This window comes from Dendropsophus ebraccatus, chromosome 1 (assembly GCF_027789765.1).
Source record: "Dendropsophus ebraccatus isolate aDenEbr1 chromosome 1, aDenEbr1.pat, whole genome shotgun sequence".
NCBI classification, from domain to species: Eukaryota; Metazoa; Chordata; class Amphibia; order Anura; family Hylidae; genus Dendropsophus; species Dendropsophus ebraccatus.
The window spans coordinates 134,247,797-134,260,520 of record NC_091454.1 but is presented as its reverse complement, the minus strand read 5'-3'; the positions used below and the strand labels follow the sequence as shown (position 1 = coordinate 134,260,520).

At 42.6% G+C, this 12,724-nt stretch overlaps 1 protein-coding gene across 1 annotated transcript in view; it reads right to left on the bottom strand.

The window, feature by feature from the left end:
- Positions 1-12,724, bottom strand: part of LRGUK (leucine rich repeats and guanylate kinase domain containing) — a 49,691-nt gene that overhangs the window by 1,105 nt on the left and 35,862 nt on the right. The window contains exons 12-19 of the mRNA XM_069956216.1: positions 10,297-10,393; positions 9,367-9,480; positions 7,603-7,804; positions 5,088-5,198; positions 3,929-4,065; positions 3,503-3,591; positions 1,386-1,520; positions 316-491 (exon numbers count right to left, since the gene is read on the bottom strand). Coding sequence (XP_069812317.1) covers positions 316-491; positions 1,386-1,520; positions 3,503-3,591; positions 3,929-4,065; positions 5,088-5,198; positions 7,603-7,804; positions 9,367-9,480; positions 10,297-10,393 — 1,061 coding nt within the window. The remainder of the gene's footprint in view (positions 1-315; positions 492-1,385; positions 1,521-3,502; positions 3,592-3,928; positions 4,066-5,087; positions 5,199-7,602; positions 7,805-9,366; positions 9,481-10,296; positions 10,394-12,724) is intronic.

The following is a 12,724-nucleotide window of genomic DNA, read 5'->3' as shown; positions in this document are numbered from 1 at the left end:
GGAAAGCCTGAGATTTCTTCTCTTTTCAAATCCATTCCTGGCTTTGGCTTCAAATCCAGATAATCTGTCAGATAATCTCTGTGTAAATGGACCCCTACACTGGCTGATTATCGGCAACTAGCGTTGCTAGAGGCGCTTATTCGGCCAAAAATCAGCCCATGTAAAATTGTCAGCTGAGAAGCAGGAAAACCACGCCTGTGGCTGATCACATCTTTTGAACAGGCCAATTAATAATTGTTTACCAGCAGCACATCTTCCTGTGTAAACAGGATGTGAGTGAGGTACGCTTGCATTAAATCTTAAGACTGTACCAACCTGACAAGCTATCTTGTTCACGTCCAATACCAGACAAGTCCAATGGTTCTATGTTGTTTTCAGGAGGTGAATGAATATGAACGCCAGGAGTTGACTGAGAGGATGATCTTCTTGTAGAGAAGGCACCAGCTGAAGACAGCAAGGACAGCCCTGAACTCGGCCTTGAATCTTTGGAACTGAAATTGATCACATTTAATGTATAATTTAATAGAAAATGTATAAAAAAAAAAAAAAAAAAACATCAGATGGACATTTATAAGCAGGTATTGTATTCAAGAAAAGAGATATTTGGAGGCACTCACCATTCGTAGAAAACTTCTTTATTGGATAAAACTCTGTGCAGTATCTATTTGGACTAGCATGCACTCGCAGGTAGGAACGTCATACACCTCACAGAACACGTGACCGCTTTTTCGCATGCTGAATCGAAGAAATTTTCTACGAATGGTGAGTGCCTCAAGTTATCTCTTTTCTTGGATACACTTATGGAATTTGTGCATATGTTTTCTTGGAAGCACCCAAACATAGAGACTGTCTCGCATATCCTTGCATGTTTGACTGACCATTGCAGCAGTGCCAGTACGGTGTCTCATTCAAGTCAATAAAAGGTATCGTGTCATCAAAGCCAATGCTTCCCAGAAAACAGGCTGATTGCTGACATCCAGCTCCCAGCATACAACTGATTTTGGGGAAGCTGAGGCCAGACAGGCATTCAGAAGAATTGCTGTCATGGTATTGTAAGGATGGCTTGAGACTGTTAGAACTGGAGCAATTCTCGGTTCTGGTTGTATGATGTCCATGTATGACATACAGACAGAAATCTAAGGCTGCCATGCATAAGTTTTAGGAATCTGCGATAGATTTTTGCCTTGATTTACACCTGATAGCAGGGGTAAATCATGGTAAGGTGGGCACAGGTGTAGGCCAAGCCCCCTCCACACCTTGCTGTGCCCCCTGTCCACCCATCAGGACTTAAACTGGCAAAAATTGTGTAACTTTTTACTGATGTGTGTCAGGCGCAGGGATGATAGATCTGAACACCCCATCATCCAATTTTTTTTTTTTTTTACCTGGTTTCAGGACTAGCTGGTGGGAAACTACGTTCTGCTGTAACATTACTGCCACTTGGCTGCATAGATGAACATGATGTAGGGTCTAGAAGACGTCTGTGGGTCCCCAAGGTCGCTGGAGCTGTTACAGGACCTCTGTAAAGTCAGCAAAAGATTCAGCATGACTCCAGCGGGAGAGATTTTATATTAAATATGCAAATGTATTTTATACTTATTTTATCAAAGTAATTTTTATTGATTTTTTTTTTTATTTGCATGAAAATACAATCCCTGCTAAAAAGGAAAAACAAAAAGCAGTACATAAAACTTTGGCAACATCCCGTACTCTGCAGCAAAAGTCCAATGTAAATGTATAAATGGAATTACAATAAACCGTCCATTCAAAAAGAAGTCTTGGTGTCTTCTGTCATAACACATCTACGTAAACACTTTGACCCAACAACTCAACTTCACCTCCTATCATGCTCCCCACAACTGTAATGCTCAAGTTGCTAGCGAGGAAGAGGTCCTGCCTCTCGTGAGAGACAAAGGTGTCAGGCCATTGGGCCAAATCTTTTCATATTTCTTTAAAGCCTCTTATTTTTTCGTTGGCTGTAAGCCAATAAACTTTAGCTATCAAAGTGGAAATCACTGGGGGATCCTGGTCAAGCCACGATTGCACTATGAATTTCCTGGCCATATATAATATCCGGGCTACTGCCAACTTTTCTGAACTAGTCAGGTCTAAATCCTCCACGTAGCCCAAAACAAGGCCAAGGGAGACTGTTTTAACTGGAGAGCGTACACTGGATAGTGGAGGCAACATCCTGCCAGTATCTCACTAATTTGGGGCATCACCAGTAGTTTATACTTTTAACTTTTTTTCAGGTTCGTTCAAAGTGGTAATAGTGCAGCAGAAAACCACATGTGATCAGGAGAGGAAGACTGGTCACTCGGCTCTAATCACGGGTTCAAATACACTCAACTGTCACAATGCAAGGGCTGTTTTCTCTTGTAAAATGAACTGCTTTGGAAATTACAGGGGAAAATTATGTGTTGAAAAAAGTGCCCAAAATCTTTGCATTTAATCAAACACTATTGGTGTCCTCCAAATCACTGTAAAAAACAGCATAAGGGTGCCTTCACACCTGCCGACTCGCAGTGTTAATAACGCTGCAAGTCGGCTAGGTCCTGGCAGATCACTGTCAGTACATACACACAGAGGTCTAAACGACCGCTGCGTGTATGTAAATCTGCCGGCTGCTTAACCCCTTCTGATGCCGGCCGGCCGCCTCCCGCTCAGCTCTGTATACATTACCTCCTCGCTCCACGGGGTCCCGGCGTCCTGCTCTCCTGCCCGGCCAATCAGTGGCTGCGGCAGGGCAAAACACTGATTGGCCAGGCGCGAGAGCAGGACGCCGGGACCCCGTGGAGCGAGGACAGGTAATGTACAGAGCTGAGCGGGAGGCGGCCGGCCGGCATCAGAAGGGGTTAAGTGGCCGGCAGATTTACATACACGCAGCGGTCGTTCAGACCGCTGCGTGTATATACTGACAGTGATCTGCCAGGACCTAGCCAACTTGCAGCGTTATTAACGCTGCGAGACGGTAGGTGTGAAGGCACCCTAAAACAAGCTTTTTTTAAGGGGCTGTCCAGGGAGCATTCTGGTACTCCACTTTTGTCATGTGCTTGTTTCGGAACTATACGTTTTCGTGAGGAGAGGCAATGGGAGGGAACTATCTACAGCAGAAGTTTTCTATAGGAATTGTCTGCTGCTCTGGACAGTACCTGTCATAGACAGAGGTGGCAGCAGAGAGCACTGTGTCAGACTGAAAAGAATACATACTTCCTGCAGGACATACAGCAGCTGATAAGTAATGGAAAACTAGAGATTTTAAAATAAAGTCAATTACAAATTTTTTAAACTCTGACACCAATTGATTTAAAAACTTTTTTTCCCCAGAGTACAGGGAAGTGGCCAGAATGAAAACAGGATTTCAGGATTATTTTATAACATTTAGAAAGTAAAAGGAAACATTTGAACAAAGCACCAAATCTCAAAAATATATTTAACATAATTTAAAACTTGATTTTAACAATAAAGCATTTTCCGATTACACATCTCCTTTAAATCTCACCTCTGAAACAGTTGCGTGTATGTCCCTGAAGTCTTTCCCGCCAAAGCCTGTCGTGCCGCTTGCTGACGCCTTTGTACCGATGCCTCTTCCTGATAGGAACAGTTACAAAAACAGGAGAGACTATATAATAGGAAATAAAGTGTTACCTAAATGTGCACAAGTGGTGAAAAAAAAATCTGCTGCTGAGATGCCCCAAATTTGCATGTATTAGATTTTACACTGCAATAAGTAAAATCCACAGCAAATCCAGAAAACAGATTTAACATTCAATAGCACACCCTAAAATCTGAGCAGATTGAATCTTGTCAAGACTCCCACTTTGACAGTTCTGCTTGGAACATGAATACCAATATCACAAATGGTTTTCATAACATTTCCAGACATATCACTACTTTCGTAAATACAAAAAAGCACAGGCATACTTACAGCAGGAGTCTTCTGTGATGATACTTTTACAAAGACTTTAGCAGAATAGTTTCTTGCAGCAGAATCCTGAAATTCATTGTTTTGTGAAGATTTATATGGTCCATTTGGTGATGGTCCAGTAGGTTGCTTTCCATAGTCTACAAAAAAAGAATGTAACAATATATCATAAATACACAGACAATATTTAAAGTTGGGACTCTGGCCCAGATTAACTCATGTGCTAGTGACTTGGTTTTGTCTGAGGTTCATGGTGAATCATTTTTGTTCCAAATTCTCTTTCTTACTTTCAAGTATGGATCAATGCAGTACATGGGTACTGTATTGTTTCTATGAGCAATCAAGTTATTCATAGAAATCTCCTAGGGGGACTACAAACATGTATAAAAATAGTATATATTTTAACTCTTAACGAATATATCCCATATATCCTTTCGCCATATTTCATGTAAAAAAAAAAAACATATTTGGTATTGCTCCATGCAATTGGTTTGATCCTTGCTGAACAATTTCTGGTCTCCCTTGGTACTACATAAGTTGAATATCGGTATATTGCACTGACCTGAGGAATCTAGATAACATGTCAGTTTTACTACATGGTGAATGATGTAGAAACTAGAGTTAAAGGGTTAATGGAAAATACTCTTCAAAGTGTCACTGTCATTTGTAAAAAAATTTTGTATGTCATAGAGAACAAGAACGAGCTGGGAGGGAGAGGGAGAACGAGCTGGAAGAGGACGCACTGCATCGCATTCTCCCGATTGGTACGGCGCTCCGACCTGGATCAACCGAAACTTTTGACATGTCTCTATGACATGTAAAATGTTTTAACAAACGACAGGTACATTTTAAAGTAGTTGTCAAGTTTAGAAAATCCATTTTTATACATTCTATTAAGAAATTCAGAGGTAACAATGAACGTCCTTAGTTCAGGATCAATATGTTTGTGAAGATGTAACAGCCACTGCTTATTTCTCAATTAATGGAGGTCAAAAAGGTCAAACCCCACCCAACATAAGGGGATGGCATAGCTCAGCTATTTTATGAGATGGTAAGGCTGATTGTTAGGGGTATAAGCATGGGGACATTTTATAACTGGCTCAATGTAAAGAAACCCTTCTAGAAGTAGGTTTTGTCTATTTCAACCTTTCACTAAACTCACCAGTTCCAGATTTAGCTCTGCTAGAACCCTCATTAGGCAGGGCCGGCTCTGTTAGACCAAGATATTCTTTAACCAACATTCTTAACTTGCTGTAGGCTTCCTCTAAATCATCTGCGCAAAGAGAACAAAATGTTTCCGACTTCACAGTTCAGTATCATTCAAGAGAGAAGCCCCCTTACAAACATAGTGCAAGATAAGTAAAAGAACATATTGAAGTTTTTAAAACTTTTTAATAAAGCATTACCGGCCTAGAATTATTATCATTGTGTCTGAGGACAAAAATAAATCCTGATTAGCCAACAGCAACCAATCACAGCTCAGCTTTCATATCTTAATGAGTTTGGGAAAGTGAAACCTGTGCTCTGATTGGTTGCTATGTTTCTGCCCTCACACTGACTGATGAATCTGGGCCAATATATATATGTAAATTGTGAGATAGTGTCCTCGACTCCTCTTCTCCCCTTCTCAGTGGAGCAGACACCCCCTGGCTGTCAGAGACAGTGTCTTCCTGCAGCAATGCTACCGCTAAACTGACATCCACCTACTTTGCAAACATGTTCGGGTGTGCAGATCAGGACTAATTTCCCTGGGGCTGTTCCCTCTACGTTGTTTTTTGTCAACCAGCTGGCTGCCTCACCTTCCTGAACTTCTATACTACCACCCTATGCTCCAGTGAGCATTTGTTCAAAGATCAGCAGATTCCTTTCCTAGTTGTCAATGAATCTCAACTTTGTAAGCTGCTCATTTAGATCCAGACACTGAATATTTAAGAATTGCATACATCGAACAAGGTCGAGATTTTTAATTTTCAATTTTGGAGCACATTTTAAAGGGAACCAATCACTTAAAAAACACCTGTAACACTATAGGAATGTGCTGTAGCAGCACCCAGCACACTTCCCAAACATGCTTCTACACCCCCCGTCCCTGGAATGTACAGCCTGAAAACTTACTTTACAAACTTGGCGCCCTGTATGTAAATTGCCCCCAAGTAGTCACAGTGGGCGGTGAGCTGCGGAAAGTAGTCACGGTCCCCTGGGCGCTCCGGAGCGGTAATCACGCCCCTCTGGGCGTGATTAGCCTGCATAATTGTGGCGACGTCACCGAGAGGCGCGATGTCCTGCTGTGCCGCTCATGCACAGTACAGCGGGTCCGGTCTGTGCCGTACTGCGCAGGTGCAGAAAGCCTCAAACTCATTGCTGGAGATCCGGCAAGGAGTTTGCGGCTATTTTGCACCTATGCAGTAGGGCGTGGACCGGACCCGCTGTACTGTGCATGAGCGGCACAGAAGGAACGTAGGTGTGCTGACGTTAGGGATAGCGCGCCTCTTGGTGATGTCGCCATAATTATGCAGGCTAATCACGCCCAGAGGGGCGTGATTACCCCTCAGGAACGCCCAGGAGACCGTGACTACTTGCCGCAGCTCAACGCCCACCGTGACTACTTGGGGGCAATTTACATACAGGGCGCCAAGTTTTTAAAGTAAGTTTTTGGGCTGTACATTCCAGGGACAGGGGGTGTAGAAGCATGTTTGGGAAGTGTGCTGGGTTCTGCTACAGCACATTGCCATTGTGTTTTTTAAGTGATTGGTTCCCTTTAACTAATAGGAACATCAGAAATACAGTGGGGAAAATAAGTATTTGATACACTGCTAATTTTGAAAGTTTTCACACATCAAAGAATGGAGAGATCTGTAATCTTTACCTTAGGTACAGTTCTATGAGAGACAGAATGTGACTAGAGGCTTCAATACATGACCAGGAGTTGTCTTCATGTATATTGCAGCCTCTTTGACGTTCACATGAGCATCATTAGAGCTTGCAGTACACTTGAATACACAGCCAGGAGCCGGGAGTGGTAAGCAACATCTTTCCAAAGAGGAGCAGAATACCCATCATTTTGACCGCATCACCACTTAACCCCTGAGCAGGAGCCGACTTAGAATCAGTACAGACACGACCTGCTTAGGAGCAGAAGCTTTCTGCTTTTGAGCTGGAAACACCATTTAGAGCAGGGATTCCCTTCTTTATAAGGGGATTCCCTGCTTCTGTGAATACTGCTGCTGAGTCGGAGTCATATTCTGTCTGCCTCCTGCTCAGCTTGCCAGCCAGCCAGGCGGTAAGTAGTAATGTTGTGCATCCCCATTTAACCTTTTTCTCACTGGCCTAAGCGCACTGTGCGCTGGAGGAAAGGGTGTAGGCTATGCCCACCACCCCCACTTAAGCACTGCCTAGCTGGCAAACTGAGCAGGACCCGGCTTAGCAACAGTACAGCCATTGCCCACGCTTTCAATAACTGTTATCTCACCCAGGTTTGTTCGAATACAGAGCAAACTTCAAGTACCAAACAAAACTTTGGGGGCATTGTGGTTCAAATGCCGAATTGTTCAAACACAGAGGTGTTTGAGAACGGTGATACCACTGTATATAGAGAAACAATACAGAATGGAGAACTAAAAAGTGTGAAAAAGTGCCACATGATCCTTAAATAAATACAATGTGAGATTACTCATTACCAACGTTAATAATGGCATCAAAGAAGCCAGGATGATCTTGATGTATTTTCATGTACATGTCCACTCTGGAGACTGCAATATCAATCTCCGGCCTAGTGAACAAGCCCTTTCTCCTCAGCCACCCTTCATACTTTTCCTTGTTCATCGGCAAAAGCAATATGCAACGTGGTTGAAAATAAGAATTCTTCAAGCTTCTTACACCCTACAGAAGGAATAAATATATATAAAAAATTTTTAGAATAACCAGGTCTGTGGAGTCTGAACTATTTTTGGCTGCAGTCAGGAGTTTGAAAAACATTTACTAGGTTTAAAAAAAAAAAAAAAATTCAAAGTTTTATATCATGAATATATTTTATGTTCTAGGAATCTAAGGCCCTTATTTATAAAAAAACAGAAAAACGCTTTCTCACATACAGTTAGTTACACAGAGTGAAGCATTTCCTCCATATATCAGTAATAAAGCACTGGCCCTATTAGATAAGGGAGGTCGGAAAAGTTGATGGTCCCTATTTGGTAGTTTGTTTCTGAGCTGGAAGAGTCCATTGTGTGGGGGTTGATTGGTGCTGTTCTCTGTCTGAGTGCTGGATGATGATATATAAGCAGCAGTGTAATATGAAAACACCCCGTGTAATATAGAGAAGGAGGAGGAGAAGACATAAGTAGTGTAGCAGTAACCTCTGTCCTCAGTGTGGCGTTTTCTCTCTGGGAGAAGATTGTGTGTGTTTTCTTCAGCGTGCTACGGCTGCAGCAGGCTGTGTGTGCGCGCGCTACGGCTGCAGCAGGCTGTGTGTGTGCGCTATGGCTGCAGCAAGCTGTGTGTGTGTGTGTGTGTGTGCGCTATGGCTGCAGCAAGCTGTGTGTGTGAGTGTGCATGCTATGGCTGCAGCAGGTTGCGTGTGTGTGCACGCTATGGCTGCAGAAGCCTGCATATGTGTTTACTATAGCTGCAGCAGGCTGCGTGTGTGGTTTTGCTATGGCTGCAGCAGGATGTGTGTGTAAGTATGAGAAAGAGGTAGAAATTAGGTATTCTGAGCAACAGTGAAAAATCTAAGGGGAGCAGGTGCTGGTGGGATTATATTAAAAAAAAGTCCTATTTACCCATCCCTCTGTCACTACAGTGCAGGGTCATGGCTCATGGTCCCCCAACGGACTCCTGTGATGTCATGGCCCCACTCAGAAATGCCCGCTCAGCCAATCAGTGAGTGAGGCGGGATACAGCTGCAGTGACTGACTGGCTGAGCGGGTGATTCTTATGGAGCTGCGATGATTCAGGAGCGCAGATGCTGACAGAGAGCTGATAAATCTGGGCCTATGTCTGACCCCTATATTACAGGTATCTGGCATTGTTAGCAGTGTTCCTTTGTGTATGGTGAATATTTAGCTAGAAACATAGAAGATTGTCAGAAGGAAAAGATCACCTGCTCCATCTAGTCTAGTTTTGAGTTCTTCAGGACATGATGGCTGGAGCTACATACACTCACACAGGAGAATCTGCTTTATATCTGTGCCTTATTCACTCAGAAGTCACCCCAGGATCATGTAGGGCATTACACAGAAGCTACTGAGCCAGATCTACTTTATACTAGTTTGATAAATAACTCCCCTAGTGTCTGACTGGCCATTTATGAAGAAGCCAGAGTCCGTCCCTGATAAAGTTCAGGAGTCTGAGTTGGAGCTGTGGCTTACCGACTCCACAGCCCTGAGAATAACGAATCATTGCCAGGCTGTTCGGTGTAATAAAAAGGCACTTTGTTGTAAACATACCTCTATTTCCAGATGTGTGCAGCAAGCAAGACCTTCTCTTGCAACAGATTCTACAGCTTCTCTGCTCAGACCATAGTAGTGACCACCATATCTCATAGTTAGAAGAAAGTGACCCTTAAATTAGACAAATGCATGACAACACTATTATCAGAATCTTGCAGTCTGTCAAACAGTCATGTTACACTTTTTTAATAGCATATATAGCTGTTTTTTGACAGTAGGTCATTGAATGAAAACTGGAGTTTACTATTGTAATTCTTTTTTGCATATATAAGTAATTATGTGGGTTGTTCCTATTTATGGGGCATTTAATTAGTGCAATTGTTTATTATAAGAGAGCCTGTCATCCTCCCTAATGGAAAAATGTATACGCATGATGTTGTTAGGTAATGTACTGAATATGCTTAGGCTGTTGGCTAGTAACATACGCCACATTCAGCATTCACATTCAACATATATTCTACAAACTACTAATCGGGGCCCTTGTTTAGCAGCAGAAGCAACAACCAGTGGGTGACATTAGAAATCCATGCTCCCTTGAAGATCCATTGGCATCACTTGCTATATTAAAAAATGTACTGGTGGACTGTACTGATACACATACATACCAGGGGCGATCCTGCATTGGTATTATTCTTATTGTTTTCTACTGTGTCAATGGTGTTGGAGGTGGCGCACCTTTTGTATCAGTTTACATAGCAGATACTGTAAATTGCATATTTTAAAAAAAATGTATTTCTGATCACAGACTATGGGCAAAGTCTTTTTTTGTGTATTATATACCTGCTATATTTTATCTTAGTAAAATGACAGTAGTATAACCAACAGTAACTGACTCCTGTAGTAGAGTCTGATAACTATCTTATAATATTCTCTACTAGCTATGGCAGCTGCTATAGAGCCAGTATAAATATTTTAACCTTTCCTTACCGAGCAAGTCATTTCCTCAAACGTCTCTGTTGTGACAAAATGATAATCAAATCGCTTTTCCTCTCCGAAGTATGGATTTCTAGTTGTATGACAGGGCCTGAAACAAGATAATAATATGGTCAATCTGACTGATAATTTCACTATAGAATATATCTTTTAAATACTACTTAGCAGTGTGAGTTAAGGCTAGAGCTTACCCATGGGTAAAATAAACTAGTATCTGCACTAGGCTCTAATATATAACACAATGTTAAATCATTACTGTCATTTGTAGTTCCTTTGGACATGTCATTAGACATGTCAAAAGCTACTGTTTGTACCGGGTCTCACTGCTAAAACCCGCCACAGGGGCAGGTGGGTGACTAGTGTGCAGCTGAATGCGTGTCTCCCACCCCGGTCCTATCTCAGAATTGTAACGGGTCTCATGCATTGTCTAATGAAATTCCAAAAGTTACTACACATGACAAAGCTTTAAAGGGATATTCCATAATCCATATATATTTTCATATGTTGCTGCCCATGGTGAAACTAACAATTCCTTCAATACTTGTTACTTTCTATTCAGTCTCCCTCTCCGAGTTCTGAGCTGTTGCTTTCTGCTAAAAAAACACAAATCTGTGTGTGAGCTTTTCTCTCTTTTCTCTTTAACCTTCCCAGCATTACAAATAGGCTACAAAAATGCAGGGACTTGACAGGGACTTGTTTACATCAGCTGTCTCAGAAAGGAGGGGGGGATGAGTTAGAGATGGAGAGAAAGCCTCACACCCAGTTTTTTGTGTCTTCAGCAGAAAGCAGCAGGTCAGAAATGGGGGAAGGAGACTGAATAGATCATAAAAAGTATGGAATGAATTGTTAGTCTCACCATGGGCAGCAACATATGAAAAGTTTGAGTGGAATACCCCTTTAGGCCAGTTCCACTCATACCGCATTGCAGTGGATTTCACACTGCAAGTTCTGCAACAAAATCTGCTGCCATGCTCTGTCATGTCATCTCCTACAATATACATTCTTGCTGCAGATTTGAATTCAGCTTTAAAAATGTAGTCCTTGACCACTTCACCCACTGTTGCTGGGCTAATAAATTACCAGTCCACACTACAGCTTGCTTCTCCGGTTCCCTGGCTTCTTGCCACAGCCACTGACTGGCTGAGCGGGACGGCAGTGACCCGAGAGCCAGAGAAGCAAGCTTGAGCGAGGATCGGTAATGCGATCACTTATTAGCCCAGCAGATGCTAACAGTACAGAGTATCACAGCGGATTTCGCTGTGAAACGTACGTGTAAAACTGGCCTTAAGGGTCTGTTCACACGTACAGACTCGCTGCGTAAAACTAGCACAAAACTCGCATGAAAGTAGCTGTGTTTTTTGTGGTGTTGAACTTGCCTGTGAAAATCATGTGAAAATCAAAACTCGCATGTAAAAATCGCACCAAACACACAGAGAGAATACACATACATTGACTTGATAGCAATCAGTATCGCTGTGAATTTATGTGCGAGAAACTCAAAGCGATAAATACGCAGCGAGTCTGTACGTGTGAACAGACCCTAAAAGCGTATTCAGTGTTTCCACTGAATCTCTGGCAAATATATATTGTATATATTATATATGATATACATACATACATACATACACACACACACACACCATATTTTCTGGCGTATAAGACGATCCCCAAGTTTTTCAGTTAAAACACAGAGTTTCTAATATATTCGCCGTATAAGACTACCCCTCTTCCAACGCACACCAAATAAAAATACAAGACCAGGCCATATGGGTGAAAGAGTTGTGTTTTTCTGGGCACAGCTCCACTCTACCGCATCTCTTTTTTCTATACCCTGGATGACTGCAGCTTGCTCTACCCTCCATACTGTCACCTCATAAGGTGGGGATGCGGCCAGTGGGGAAGTTTTTCAGCACCCGCCCCATAAGACGACACCTTCCGTATAAGACAACCCCTGACTTTAGAGAAGATTTTCATGTGCGGCTGAAACTACGGGCGTGGAAAAAATAGACATGCGGACGGATGCGTATGAACCCCGAACATACGCCCGTAGTAGAGTTATGCTTTCCTAACTTGTTTCGAAGCGATCTGAGGCAGGTCATTTACTTGGAAGTCTTCGCCCAGCCCCGTAAACCACACAGAACCTTTTGGATCGAAAAAGCAAGTTCAATTTGGCTGAAATAAGTACTCCGTACGGGACCGCATGGAAATCCACGGCCGTGAGTTTCAACATTTCCGTCCTCAAACAATGGTCTTGTTCATTTTTCACGGCGCCGTATACGATCCGTCCGTAAGCTCCTACGTAGTGTGCAATGTGCGGGCGTATATCGTATACTTTCAATCGTATATTCGCGTATATTCGTGGTTCGCACTACGGCCTTAAACATACGCAGTGTGAACATAGCCTTAAGATGTTTCTGAACCT